This window comes from Cordyceps javanica, chromosome 7, assembly GCF_051103115.1.
Source record: "Cordyceps javanica chromosome 7, complete sequence".
Lineage (NCBI taxonomy): Eukaryota > Fungi > Ascomycota > Sordariomycetes > Hypocreales > Cordycipitaceae > Cordyceps > Cordyceps javanica.
The window spans coordinates 2130422-2145655 of record NC_139301.1 but is presented as its reverse complement, the minus strand read 5'-3'; the positions used below and the strand labels follow the sequence as shown (position 1 = coordinate 2145655).

Genomic DNA, 15234 nt, shown 5'->3' with positions numbered 1-15234 from the left:
GGACATGGCGAGGCTGCCGAGAGATGTTGAAAGGCAAAGACATGAGTGTTTTTTTTTTGTGACGCAAAAGTCTGTAACATGACAACTGGGCCCTCCCCCGAAAGAAAAAACAAAAATGGTCAAAGAGAAAGAAGTCCATTGGAAATAGGGCTTCAAAAGACAAAAAATCAGTCCGTGGTCAGTCGTGAACTTTTTGGCTTGGATGCTCTCGTTCCGTTGGTGTTTTCTTGCAAACGTAAGAAAAAGAGGATGCTCTAGGGTAGGTACCCTACACGGGTATGTGTGTGTGTGTGATTGAACCTGCGGTACACACTTGAGCGCGGAAAAAAGTGTGGATATTGATGCAATCAAGGTGGGGATGTCTATTACAATCAATACGTCTAAGGTTGATGGGATAATATTCTGACCCTGTAAGCAGCGTTGTGTTGGGGAACGGTGCGACGTTGAGACTGTCTCTGGGGGACCACCCGGCTTGCACTCGATACTCAAACAGTCGGAAAGCAACAGTGCAATTATGACGAAACAGGTTTGCGGAATTCGTTTTCGAGATCTGGAGAGCTGATAGCCCCCCGTTCTTGCTAGGTATAGACCGCGACATGGAGGCAAGACTCTGCCCCCCAACGGACCAACTCAGCTTATACTCCCCCATCCAACGTGGTTGACTACCCGATATCAGTACGACATGATGAGACACGTCTACGGCATTCGTTTCCCACGATCTAAAGAGCTTATAGCCTACTCCCATTGCCAGGTATGGGCCGCGTCATGAAGGGTCAAGACTGCTCTGGCTGACCACTCGACTTGCATTGCATCCCACATCTCGAGTAGAGCAACTCGCAGGCATCAGTGCGATGTGGCGAAAGAAGCTTGCGGTGTTCATTTACAAGATCTAGAGAGCGCATCTCCTGACGTGATCACCAGGTATTGGCTGCGACAGGGAGGCAAGACTGCGCTGGCAGTGCAATGATTCCAGGAAACGGGCCTTTTCCCGACTGTTTTTGTTTTGGCTCACTTTAAGCCAGCTTGTAATGTGATGTTTCTTCTTCTGCGTCGTCTTTCTCTCTTTTATCAAGACCTCTTGCTTATAAGCATCTCTCTGTTCTCAAGAACAAGTCGTTCTTGACACGAGCTTCATGTCTCACTTGCACTCCCCTCATTCGCTGCCCGGTTATAAACATCTCTCTCTCTCTCTCTCTCTCTCTCTCTGCTAATTTGACTTTGCTCTGGGCCTGCCACAGTTGCATGGACGTCTTCTTCTCCCTGAGATGACGGCCATTTTTTTTTAAATCTGCAGCCTGGCATCGAATAGCGGCAGCCCGACCAAAAGAAAGACGCCGTTTATAAATGGACTGGCCACACGTGCACAGACGTCAAGATGGGCAATAGCAAAGCCCACGCAGACGTACTGTTCCTTTTTGCTTTTTTTCCTCTTGTTCTTCTTTTCTCTGCTTTTCTCAACTTTTTTTTTTTGTAATTAGAGACCACCTGTTTTTGAGCGACAACGGGTCGGGCCGTGCTGCGTGGCGTGCGTGGGCCGGCCGGCCGGATGGTTTAGACAATGTGTCAAATGAGGAAAAAGAAATGAGGACGTGTGAATCATACAGGGCAGACTACTGTCGAGAGTGTTTCGAAAGAAATGAGAAAGAAAAAAAATCAGAGACAGGTCCAACGTCTGGGTCATATCAATATATATATATATATATGTGTGTGTGTGTGTGTGTATATATATATATTGCGCGCCATTTCAACGTCATCCTGGAATGTGATTGTACGGTGGTGAGGTGTACTTGATCCGCCCATGACCGCTCTTGTTTTCAGTCTTTTTCTTTCTGTTTTCAAATGGAGTAAAACGAGTCGATAAAAAATACAAGACAAAGAAAATTGTGCAAAAAAAATCTCATCACATGGCAGCGTCACCCTCACCACCACCAAAGCATGCATATTCAGCACGGGGGCACCGCATTTCTCATTCCCCCTCGGCCCTGAAACGAAGAAGAACAGAAGAAAATCAAAACGTCGCATGTCGTCGAATCCGGGGTTAGAGTAGTCTGGACTGTTTGTTAATGTTGAGATACCTCGTCTTCTGGCCGCATCATTCAACGACGACGGCTTGCTTCTGCGTCGACGTTGTTGGGTCTGGTGCGCTCTCTTGATTCTTCTCCTGTAGTCTCTGCCATTCATTTTATTCTTTTGATTGGCACTTTACTTCTTTTCTTGTAATCTCTGCTATCCATCATAAGGTTTTGAATTCCCTTTTCCCCTTGTCTTCAAATTTCTACTATCCATGTTCTTTTGAGCTCCCTTTCGTCTTCTCTTGAAGCTTCTACTATGCATCTCATTCTTATACTTGCCCTTTTCCTCTTCTCTTGCAGTCTCTTCTATCACCTCGTCATCTTCAAATACCCCTTCCATCTCATCCTCTCCGATAACCATTGTCCTCTCTCTTTGCCTCTTTTTTCTTCCCCAACGAGATGCAACACCTATTCTCAAACCACCCTCTTTTTTACTTTGTTTTTGTTCTTTTTTTCTTCTTCTTCCTTTTGCTCTTTTCTGTCTTGACTATTATTCGTTTAATCCGAACCCCTACTAGCATCCTGAAAAATTACCACTTCTCCCCCCTCTTCTCCTTCTTTTCTTCCTTTTTTTCCCCATCCTCTTTTTCTTGTGCTTGCCTTCTTCTGCTGTCTTTCTTCTCATTTTTTCTTGTGCTTTTTTTTTCTTTTTCTTTCTCTCCTTTACTCTGTCCTCGCAGCGTTACATTTGAATGTGCTAGTCTCTCAAGTCTAGACATGAAAAATGCAACGCTGCACATCACCCCCTCCCATTTTACCACGAACAGTTAGCCTACCCGTTTTGTGGAGTATATTCTTTGTTTTAATATTAATAATTCTCTTTTTTATGCCCCGAAAAAAAAAGGAAAAAAAAAAAAAAAACTCGTGCAGTTCTCCATTCAGGTTTCATTATTTTTTCCTTTCTCTCTCTGCTTTACTAATTGTCCGGAGGGTAATAAAGGGGAGATGGGAGGGGAGGGGCCAGGAACATTTCATCTTTTTTTCCTTGTCAGCCTGATTCTGACACAAATCTCCGAAAAGAAACGGCTACTCTCTTTTCTCTCTCTCTCTCTCTTTCTGTGTGTGTGTCTGTCTTTCTCCTTTATCCATTCTCTTCCCCCGTCTCGCACCATCATTACAAGCGGAGCGGCAACTCCAGGGGCGCAGTATACCAGTATAAAAGGAAAAAAAAAAAACAACCATACGCCAACCACCACTCGGGGGGTCTTGACCCATACCATCTATAGAGACACCACTCTGTTAATTTTTCTTCTTCTTTAAACCCCCCTTTCCCCTCCCCCCCTCAAAAAACCCCTTGAAGGATTTGCAGAAAGTGGGCGGCGGGCGTGAGCTATTTTGACGTGCGCCCGCCCGCCTTTCTTCCCACCTCCCCTCCCCTTCCCCCCTTGTCCTGCCAATAACTGCGCATGTATCGGCCCCTCGGGTGTCATGCCAAAAAGTGTACTGGTAGGTCAGTACTGAGTACTCCGTACGGAGGTATGGACCAGTTACGAGTAATAATAAGCCGAGCATCTGGGCTCGGTCCCGGGGCCGAAGTTCAGCGACGAGGACACATGTACGACACGCATACGTGCACAGCCTGTGTGAATACGGGACGATTTTTGATTTTTCTCCCCCTTCTTCTCCTTCCTCTTGTTTCGTATCTGTAGCCTTGTATTATAAACGCCGTTTCGGTTCATTATTCTTCCGTCTTCTCTTCTCTTTTACTTTTTTTTTTCTCTGCCAGTAGTTTGTTGTAGTCATTATAGCAGCGAACCACCAACGTGCATTGCTGGCATGCCTTTGATTTCAATCTTTTTTATCTTATTTCCGTCTCTCTTATAACCAGGGATATTTCGTGGAAAAATCATCATTTTTTATTCCCTCTCCACATCTCTACTATACAAACTTGAAAGTCAACAATATTTTCTTTACGGGATACGTGTATACACACACACACACACACACACACACACACACGCATATATATATATTTCTAAAAAAACCCATCTTTTGTCAACTCTCCACATATCTCCTTCAAAAACTGAAAAAGGCAACAACCTCTATATAAAATCCTTGCCTTTAAAAGTATCAGAAACAGAGAAGGGGGGAGGACAGTGCGTAGGGAAGGGCACATGTACTTTAAACATGTATCTGTGTATACGACGACCTGTATATGTGTATACGAATACCTGTTTATTTCACAACGGACTGGCCGAGAAAAAAAAGGAAAAAAAAAAAAAAACTCGCCGATAAAACGGTGCAACTCTCCTCAGTGTAACTAACCTCTTGTCCCTGATCACACACACACACATTGTCGTTTTTCACCATAGTCATCGTTTTGGCAATTCTAAATGACCAAATGGAGAAGAGAGAGAAAGAAACAAAACAGAATCAAAGGTACAATAGAGCAAGACGCTATAATAGCACACACACACGCATCACATGCGCCATCAACGCACACACTACAGATCCAAAAGTATAATTCTCAGCCAAAAAAAAGAATAACACGGTCACGCCATTTTCTTCCCGGTAGCAAACTAGAAAGAGTATATACAATCTATATTCGCTCGTTCTCTCTTTTAGTATATTTTTATTTATTTTTAATCTCTTCTGCTTTCCTCCTCCCTTCCTCCTCCGCGGCCATGGGCTGTACACTACATAAAGCGGCAACCCCGAGAAGAAGAAGGGAAAGAACCAAAAAAAAAAAAAATAGCACAATTGATTTCCAATACTTCAAAAGACGGTTCAACCTGTCACGAGCCTGCATCGTGTCCGTGTCTGCTTCTCGTTTGGGCCCCCCAAGTCGTCGTCATACATGCCACGGTCCGGGCCTCGAGTCGCACGCTCCACTTGACCATGGCCTTGTGAGGAAGCCAACCCAAGTCTCGTCCTGTTATCCCGCCCCCCCTCTCGAACTCATCAAAAGAAAATTAAATCATGATAAATCTGACGATTTATAGATGCACAGGCACACAAGTCCGTAACCCTGTGCCATGTGGTACCCAAGGTCCGCTGACAGCCGCAAAAGAATACCAATGCACAATGTATAGCATGGCGCCATGTCATACACGCAACCAAGTCACTACCAGGCTGAAATCTTCATGGTACAATATATTACATGTTTACTACCATTGGCAGTCGAGTAATACCCCAAAACAATAATAGATAATAAACAAAAAGACTCGCAAAACAATTCTAAAATCAAACCCATCGCACAAGGTCCCCGGTCCTTGTGTGTCATAAGCAGAATCCACCAACTCCAACCGAACAAGTCTGTCGCCGTCGTGCGGCTCGGTTCGTTATTAAATCAGTCCAAAAGGCGTAGACCCATAAACCAATAAAAAAAACCCAAGGACCAAAAAATAAAACAAAAAAGGCCCGAAGCCATCAAGGGGAATAATAATAGGCCCAAGTCAGACAAGAAAATGAAACAAAACGCTAGATAAACCCAATACAGTAAGCATAACCACCGTCTGATGCCTGTGCCGGCTGGTTGCGCATCATCGTCGACTTGCAAGAGCCGCGGCACTCCCAAGTCACCCGCGTACCTCAGCATTCACCCGAGACCGGAGCATCCTCCGGGCCTCTTTCAAGTCTCCATCGAGACTCTTCGGGCCTTCTCTGCAGTCTGGTGCTGCAGTCTGGTGCTGCAGTCTGGTGCGCTTGAGGATTGATTTCACGGCGCGGCGTGGAACCTAGTCACGCTCCCGCTCATTTTGGCGGCGAGAGGCGTCATCGTTTTGATCACCAGTTCTGGTCTCGCAGCCCTTGACAAGACGATGTCTCTGTGGAAACGAGCAATGTTAGCGTCGGTTGTCGTCATGACTATGTTTTTAGAGTTTTTTAAGGTGTGGCTTGCTGGCTGGGCCGGCTCTCGATAGTGTTCGAGGCTTGCAGCGGGCATAGCAGCGAGCCAGGCCTGTGTGTAGGAGGAAAAATAGGTTGCACGTACCTTGAGGGCATCTTTGCGAGAGAAGCTCTTGCTGCAAAAGTTGCAGGGAAAGGGCTTGACAGCCAGATGGATCCGCTTGTGACGCTTCAGGTCATGGTTACGGCTGAAGGACTGGATGCACTGGTCGCACTTGAAGGGTCGCTCAGACTGAGGCTGAGGGGCGGGGTGATGAGGGTAGACCATCTGACTGCTGTAGCCCTGGTGCTGGCTCATGCCGGGAATCATGGACATTTGACCACCAGGGTGGTGCATGTTGGACATGACGGTGCCGGGCATGGGAGGCTGGCCGTAGGTACCGTAGCGGTAGCCCATGCTGTTGGGAAGGGCGCCGATACCGCGAGCTCCAGGGCTACCCGTGGTGGGGGAGGAATGAGTCGGCGAGTGCTGAGGAGGAGGATACGACGAGAACTGCGAAGGGCCCGAGGAGGCGTAGTAGCTAGGGTTGCTGCCGGGCCGGGTGTGGGCGGCGTAAGCGTGGGCGTAGCCGTCCGAGTGAGCGGCGAGGGGGGACTGGGCGGGTGGTTGCGACGAGGTGGCCATGAGGCCCGGATGCTGAGGAGCGCCAGTGGCCATGGGATGAGGGTTGTGGGTGACGTAGTGCTGCTGGCTCTGGTCAAAGGGAGGAGCCGAGAGGGCATCGGGGCCGGCGGCAGGAGAAGCCGTGGTTCGCGGGTTGCTAAAGGCCATGGCGTTGTTGGCACCATCATTGCTTGTGTTGCCATTGGCACTGCTGCTCATGCTGTGACGGCTGTAAGGCGAGTTGGGGAGAGGATGCTGGCCTGGAGGGTAGCTGGCGTTGTTGTTGCTGTTCCAGGAGCCGCTCCAGGATGCGCCGTTGCCGGGGCCCTGCGGCATGGAGCCGTTATTGCTGTTGTTGGTGTGCATTGAACTTCCGCCGAACGTGTAGCTGTGCATGCTTTGGTGATGCTGCGAGGTTTGCGATCCGCCAGTGTGGACGGAAGAAAGGCTTGGGCTGAGACCGTCTGTGGTTCCTTGATGTTGAGGAAGGAGTTGTTAGTTTTTTTTGTCTTTTTGAGACGGGCGAGGCGCTTCTGGGGTGAGAAGCCTCGTGGTTTGTGGCTGATGGAAATGTGGAAAGGAGGAGAGTGATCTCATGCAATGAGCTCGAGACTGAACCACTCGACAGGACTCGCAAGGTTTGCGAGAGCGCGTCGCAGACCAAACTCCAAGTCCTCTGCGCCAGGGAGAAGAGAGAGATGGCGTTGAGGCGCCAAACGTAACAAAAAAATATGAATTGGAGAGGGACACGGTAAGCTTACTTGGAATTTCGGCGTTGGGAGGGGGGAGGGAAAAGGCCGGAAGCGAGCCGGCGGCTGGGCGTCTTTGCGAGAAGCTGGTGATGGCTTCCATTTCTGGAGCAGTGGCGTAGTGGGCGTAGTGGGCGTCGGTGGCTGCGGCCGAGAGCAAAGACGCAATAGGTGAGGTCAGCGAAAGAGGTGAAGAAGGCGCTGTAGGAGGAGGAGGAGGAGAGGAAGTCGGTCTCGGCTGGGCGTGGAAGCGACGATGATGCTTTGGCGCGAAAGTCTTGTTGGAAGTTGGTGATGGTGGCGGTGGTTGGCTATGGCGATGGATGAGGATGAATGATGTATTGTTGGGCGTAGGATATATGTCTTTGACGTGCAATATGGACAAGATGAAGATGGGGGAGACTGGGAGAATATATAGACTTCAAGCCGAGAGTAAGGAATTGGGACAAGAGGTAAATAAGTTGAGTCTCGTGCTTCAATGATGGTCTTGGAGGCGAGAAAGGAAGTGCGAAGTGGGGAGACTAAGTAGTGCAAACGAGGAGGAGCAAGAGGAGAAGAAGAGAACAAGACGAAGAACAAGACGGAAGCCAAGGCTGTTCTAAACCGTACCCCGGCGTGTGCCATGCAGCTGAAGCGAGTCCAACAAACGCAAAGGAGAGTATCCGTGGTTGGGAGGGAAAAATAAAAAAAATTAAATAAAAAAAGAGAATCCACTTTGTCAAAGTACAATTGTATTTTTATTTTTATTTTCCTAGTTGTCTCTGGGGGAGAAAGAGCGAGCGAGAGAGAGAGGGGAGGGGTGCAGAGGGGGTGCAAAGAAAAGGGGGGTGTGCAAACGGAGAGAGAGCCAAGGGTCGAGTCGGGCATCGTGTTGGGCGGCGTAGGGATGTGGGTGGTGGAGATGGTTAGTTTGGTCGTTAGTCTGGTGTGGTTAACGTGGTGGTAGCAGTAGTGGTGCGTGGTGGTGGTGGTGGTGGTGATGATGGTGGTGTGAGTGAGTGAGTGGAGGAGCTAGAGGTGTGTGGGATGGATGGACGGACGGATGGTTGGATGGTTGGTTGGATGGTACATGGATGGTTGAATGGATGCATGGTTGGAGGGATAGATGAAAGGGCTGGAGCAGAGAGAAGCTGGATGTGGATGAATGAGAGCTGGATATGGTGGTGTGTGTGCTGAATGTGTGCTGAGAGTGAGGGTGAGGAGTGAGAGTTGTGAGGAGTGAGAGAGGAGAGAGAGAGAGAGCTGTGAGGTGTGAGAGCTGGCTACAGCCTACGAGGTGTGAAGGATGTGGTGAGGGTGTGGGTGAGGAATGTCAAGCGGGATAAAGGGTGGGGGGAGGAAAAGGAAGCCAAGGATGCTGCTTCTGCTGCGGTCGAGGCTGGGGGGTGAATGAAACAATGTAGTTGTAAAAGAAGAATGGAAAATAGAGAGAACTGGGATATATATAAAAAAAAGAAAAGAAAAAGAAAAAGGATGAGATGAAAATAACGACATGGAAGAAAACCAGGCTGCGACATGACATGGGAAAGACAATGTATCTCTATTTCTGCTCTTGATTCAGGCGAGCAGTTGAGAGCGTGCCTACTACCTACCTACTGCCTTGGTCGTTACCTGCCTGCCTGCCTGCCTGCCTGCCTGCTTAGAGTTCCTAGGCACGCACGGAGTAATCCGTGGTTGGTTTACTGTACCTGCAAAAAGCCCGTGGCAGCTGGTTTACTGCGCCCGCACACACTTTCTCTCTCTTTTTTTTTTTTTTTTTTTTTTTAGCTTTTAATTTTTTAAACCACCTGCACTGATAAAGGAAGCGAGGAAAAAAAAGTGGTAAAAAAAAAGGAGACTCTGTATGAAAAGAAAAAAAAAGAGAAAGAAAGAAAACTCGCCTGGAACCAGGAGCTGAGCGGTCCCCCCGCCCGCACCCGAAGGAGGGGGGGGGGGGGCAGGGAGTATCGACTACTGATACCTCGTGAGTTTTTTTTTTCCTTTCCATTCATTCTTTTCCTCTGTCTGTCTTTTTCTTTTACGCCCTACTGGTAAATAAAGTGCGAAAAGGAGGGTGGGAACGAGGGGGACGGGGGGGGCAGAGACCAGGGGACGAACAGGGGGGGGCGTGTCTGCTGTATTTTTGAGCGTCACCTACTAACCTACCTCTCTAGGTACCTATAAACTGGCACCCAACTGACACCTAGGTACCAACTAACCTACGGATTACGGGCAACTCACAGCACCAGTTACTTGCAAAAAAAAAAAAAAAAAAAAAAAAACTAGCCCTGAACAACGGATGTGCACAAGTAAGTAATTATCAGTGTGTATGTATATGTGTGTGTGTGTGTGTGTGTGTGTGTGTGTGTGTGTGTGTCTAAGTGTGTGAGTGTGTGTCCGTGTCTGCTGTCCTGCAATTTACATGGCTGCATGGGGGATCAATACATTCATCATCTGTACAAAGGTCCTATTTTCTATATTATTTTTCTCTCTTCTTTTAAATACTTCAAGACGGCAATATTGACTCAAAGAGACAGACAGACAGACAGACAGAGAAAAAAAAGTACACACATGCACACGCACAAACCTCCTCCGTCACCGCCAAAAGGTTCTACCGAGTTGGCGCGTAAGTGGCCCGCTTCTCCCCTGCCAACAACCTAAGTACTGGTATCAGTAAGTTTAACCATCAATCAGCACGGATACAGAGCAGACAGACAGATCACTCGCCCCGTCCCCCCCCCTGTCGGCCATTTCTGGTACGTATGACGAGAATCGTTGGCTCTTTCTTTATTCATCATCTTCTTCTTCTTCTATTCTTCTTTTTTTCTTCTTTCTGCAACGATAAAATACTACAATCTCCTACTCTCGTCTATATAAACCAACAAGGTAGAGTAGGGAGATGCATACGCACACATTACACACATTACACACACACAAAAAAGACGGAGAAATTTCCGGTCGGGGAAAAGCAAGGGAACAAAAAAAAAAAAAAAAGAGGACACGAAATGTTGTTAACAAAAAAATCTCCAGGTTCGCGCGGATCCTAAACCCACTCGCCGCAACGCGACACATGGATGCCCTGCCCTGCCCGGCCGGCACCACCGGCCCTGCGAGGAGACGAGGGGTCCTTGTCCACCTTGTCCACCTTGTCCCATAATCCCAGTTATTACTGCTACCCAGCAGCCAGTACTGCTCCAACAACGGATTATTTGCTAATTACTAGATGCAGAAATATATCCAGACAAAGCATGTCACCATGTAATTAAATGAAACCTGAGAAGTTAATCAAGAGAAAAAACTTCTTGGGCCATAATAGTACACTCTCCTCATTCCGCAAGTCATCCTCATCTCCCGGCCATCCTCCAAGTCCGGCAAACACACCACCTTGCCTCCCTACTTGCTACATCATCTCTTCTGCCAACAGCACCATGTCCTGATAATGAACAAAGAAATCACCTCCACCCACTCCATGTCTCCATGTCCACACCTTCCCCTCCATTGTCCTGTGGAGCGACAGATATGGCTTGCGGCCGACTAACACCACCACCACCACCACCACCACCACTACCATCACCACCTTCACCACCATCACCACCACATTGCACTGCCCGACAACAACATCAACCTCAACTCCACCTCCACCTTGCCCTCCACCACACTCTCCTTTCACTCTCTTCTTTGCTCCCCTCCTCTACATATCAACCGCCGCACGGCCCAACACTCATCTTCTCTACAAAAAAAAACCCCTTTACAAACCCATCACCTATTGTGACTCTGCCGGCCGCATCATTGCTCTCTCATCAATGACGTCCACATCACCCTCTTCCCTCCCCCCCCGCAATCTCCTTGACTCATTTCCCACATAAACTGGACCACCAACCCTTCATCCATAAGTCTCCGGCCGGCCGACCACCCCCCCAGATGGAGCCTGCCTGCCCGCGGATCCGCCTATGATAAGGTTTCGTCCTACGCGACGCGACATTCTAACCATGTTGCGCCCGCTCTACACCTCTTTCTTCCCAGTTGGTCCTGTCCATGAGCTCGCTCTAATACTGGTCAGCAATAAGCAACAAACCACATGAGAATGACATCCATAGATACCAACCAATGAACCACTCACATAGCCTCCGTCCGTGGCATGTCTGTACAGACAACTCGGTACGTCGACTGCGCTGGCAAATATGCCCAACTGCAGTTTTCCTTTGTCTTGCGTGCCCTCTTCTTGCGTGTCCTCTTGCGACCCCAACATCCCGCTCTCTCAACTGCCGATGGTTCGTTCCCAAACCAACGCATTTCAAGTTATTCATCCCTCCTCGCCCCCCCTCCATACTCTTGTCAGCATGACTTGACCCCTTGGCGCAAATTCTGCACAACGCCCGCGCGATCTCTCCCTGCCTACCCATGCCGCGCCACATTCAAAACTCCCCGTCGTTGGCTGCAGGTAATAACTACCTCTCTGCCCGCCAGCCAGCCTTGCTCGGGGCTGACACCGGCCAGCCCTGCCCGCCATGCGCCGGGTGCACTCTTTTGAGCTGTTCCAAAACCCAGCGCAACGAGGCCTGCTCCCTTCGACGCACAGCACCGGCCATCACCAACACACACCACCACCGTGTACTCAAGGCTATCAGGGCTCGAGTGGATATGTCCAGCAGTGGGACGACGAGAGCTGGGCCTGTCCTGGTACTGATTTGATGCACTGCCCAGAGCTCGGAGACCCCTCGCCTGCGTCCGCTAACCTGTTTTGTACTTGCACACCGCACCCGACCCCATTACCGTTCATTCCACCACTGAGCTGCTCGCAGATGCAGAGATGTATCCCCCCCAGCCACATCTCCCTGCAATGAGTAGCCTGTCGAGTGTTCGCCGGGCCTTTTCTGGCTTGCGTGCTGTAATCTGACCTGTGCGTTGCCCTGCCCGGATTTTGATTTTTTTTTTTTGCCAGCCCGTCTGGCTGCATGCCGCTGTCCGCAGTTGCTCTGGTAGGCGTGCTTTGCCCGAAACAGAGGGAGTGATACCATACGATGCACCCTGATTCTCTCTCCCCCTCGCCGTCTATCATGCGAGCTCTTTGGTCAACCTAGCGCCCAGCGCATCTTTCAACACCATAATCACCTTCTTGTTCCCTCTCCTTTCCTGCACCTCTCCTCCGTGATGCGGCATCTCCCCATCTACATCTGCCTGCACTGCAAAGGCGAGTCAAATCAGACATAAGCCCAGGCCTCGGTGGAGTCGCCAACCCCAGCTGACAGGGACTGCTGTGATGTGGGACGCAAGTTTTGTCGCTCCGCATTCTCGAGTTGCCATGATGACACCCAGAAATAGCTGCCAGTAGAAATAGACTCTTGCTCATCGCAATCGCAGTCATTCGTCGCCGGTCCGCACCAAGAGCAAACTGGTCCTCCTTTGCTTGCGTGCCCAACTTTCGCATTAGCGCCCCCCTCCCTTGTTCGCTTTTCACGGTTGTCTCTGCATGCAATCACCCTAGCTTGATGAAGCTCTTTGCCACATGAAAATCTCGGTGTTCTTCCGCGGCCCTTTTGCTGGCTCGCGGTGCCTTTCATCACCGAAGAAGGAAAAAAAAAAGTGAAACAAAGGGAATAAATGAAATGAATCAAAATCAACGACCAGGCTACATCAAATGCACACCGTAGACACGACAAGGCCCTTGGCATTGGTCAAAGAAGACGACTCCAGACATGTACGCCCCTGCCGCGGTCCGATTTGCCCACATGCCGAATGTCCGCTTCTTATGTGGGTTTCCCCAGCGCCGCCCGTTACTGCAACGCCTCCCGCATCTAACAAGCTTCTGACAAGAACCGTGCTCAGTGCATGGTGCGGTGCGCCCATTTCCCACCGTTCGCGCACTGTTCGTCCAATATCAATGCTGTTCCTAAATAGGCGAGTAGACATCTTCATGCAATTCAGAGCTTGATTTCACATCAATCAACGCCGCGCCATGCCAGTTTCAGCTGCTCAGCTTGAGGTTTTTTGTCGCGCGGTCGCAAAGCTAAACCGATACCAGATTCTTGACTCAAATAAACACATGGGAGCCTTGGCTGCGGGCTGGCTTTCCAATCGATTACCCACCTTGCCCTGGCACCGCTCGCTTTAGGCCATTCAGCGCCACACACCACACCATCCAATCTCTCTCCTTTTCGCCTTGTCGGACTTTGCGGAGTCTAGCAAACGAGAGTGCTGACACGGCTCGTCGTGCCCGACCCGCGCGCGTCTGCAACCTTCTATGGTGTGCCCTTCTGCCGCGGGTCAAGTTTTGGTTGAGAAATTCACCGTTGCGACGGGCGGGCCACTTCCCCATTGGTGAGTTCCCTCCCACCATGATGATAAGCTTGGTTGCAAAGCAGCGTGGCCGTGGGCCAACCAAGACTGTCCGACATGGGAAAGCGCCGTAATCCTTCATCCTGATATCATTGTATACTCCCGCTTGCCCGCGAGACCTGGTAAAAGTGGTGCGGACTGGGTACTGAGTACTCCGTATCCTGTCCTTCTTTCGAGTCAGGGGTTTACTTAGTAGAACACAACAATATCGCCCGCCAATCCTGGTCCACGTTTCTCTCCGCTCTTTAGCGAAAGTGCTGTTGTCCGGTCGGCAACATCCATACACTGATCAGTCATGCAACCTGCTGTTGCGCCTGATTCCACAATCCAAATTCCTGGGAATTGTCTCCAGCCTCAATGTCACCACAAGATCAAGCCGGCCACCTGGTGGCTTGATGAGGGGGGCGCTGGCAGAAGGGTGTGCAGACAAGGCGACCCCTAGCCCCTGCCATACGCTAACTTGATTCTCATGACCACACAGTCCACCAGACTCGCTCACTTGCTCTCTTTGTCATAGCTTGCCTTGGGAAAGTAATAAAGCCTGGCAATGCCATACTCGACATTCACTGCCTGCCAGGTTGGGAAAGGTGTACCGCCTTGTACTCAGCAACCGAGCCGTCTCTGCCTGCTGTTTCTCACAAATTTACGACGTCGTATTGACAGCCTGGTCTCGTCTCCAAATTTTGTGTGTATCGTGCGACATTTCAGGCTGCGTGCTCGCCTCACCTGGAAACGCCTCGTGGCGCTCCTCGTCGTGATAGCCAGGGGACGTATGCTAGTACCATGCCACTGTAGACGCCATTGTACGAGCGAACTGGTTTGGAGGGTCCCATTTCGTCAAGTGCTGCTCATAGAGCAAGCAACTCGAACTTGTTGAAAATGTGCCACAGCAGAGCGTATGCAACGTCTGGGCGGAGGTAGTGTAGCTGCTATGTAATCCGTACCGTGGGCAAAAATAGTACCGGCCGATAAGTTGCACCTGGCCGTATACCCTGTCAGTCCGATGATACGCGGACAGCCATTAAGTCTGTCACATACAATCCCATGCGCGTCCATCCGTCGTCTGGTGGCCCATTTCGATAATTGTTTAAGTGACCACGCCAGTAATGCCAATGCCCGGACCCCCTGCAGCCATGCCGTTGCTGCCACCCCCATGGGGTTCCAGGTTACCATGCAGCGAGCACCACTGGCAACTGCTAGCCCATCTGCTCTGAGCAAGCCACCAGCGCCATCCAACGGATAAGCTCAGCCATGGCTTGCACAGTTCCAACGGCTAGGAACAAGCCCGCCATGGCGCCTCGAGTTTGGCGCCTTGGTTGTCTTGGTTGTCTTGGTTTTTTTTTTCCTGCTTGGTTTTGGTTCAAGTGCATGGCTATCTCATCATGTGCAAACGACAAAGAAGGGCGCAATGTATTTTGAAGCGGCAATGCGAGTCAACTGCCGAGCAGACACTAGCTTGCTCACACCAATGTTTGCATTTCAGCCGTGGCTCGGGGCCCCCTTTGCTTTGCAAGTTGCTCTGCTATCGTTAGTCGTGTTAGTGCCCCTTTGGGCTAGCATGGGCCGAAGATTGTCGACTTTTGTGTACTGGCAAACTGGAAAGGGGGGAGCATGTCGGCCATGTGGAGGTGAGTCGCTGGTCGGT

At 50.0% G+C, this 15234-nt stretch overlaps 1 protein-coding gene across 1 annotated transcript; it reads right to left on the bottom strand.

Annotated features, from left to right (window-relative positions):
• Positions 1-5749: 5749 nt before the first annotated feature.
• Positions 5750-6921, bottom strand: V2A60_010138 (C2H2-type zinc finger protein; the record flags this gene model as incomplete). Its single annotated transcript, XM_083261399.1, has 2 exons — positions 5750-5839; positions 6007-6921. 2 exons carry the CDS (start codon positions 6919-6921, stop codon positions 5750-5752), a joined length of 1005 nt encoding a protein of 334 aa, XP_083117525.1.
• Positions 6922-15234: the final 8313 nt, after the last annotated feature.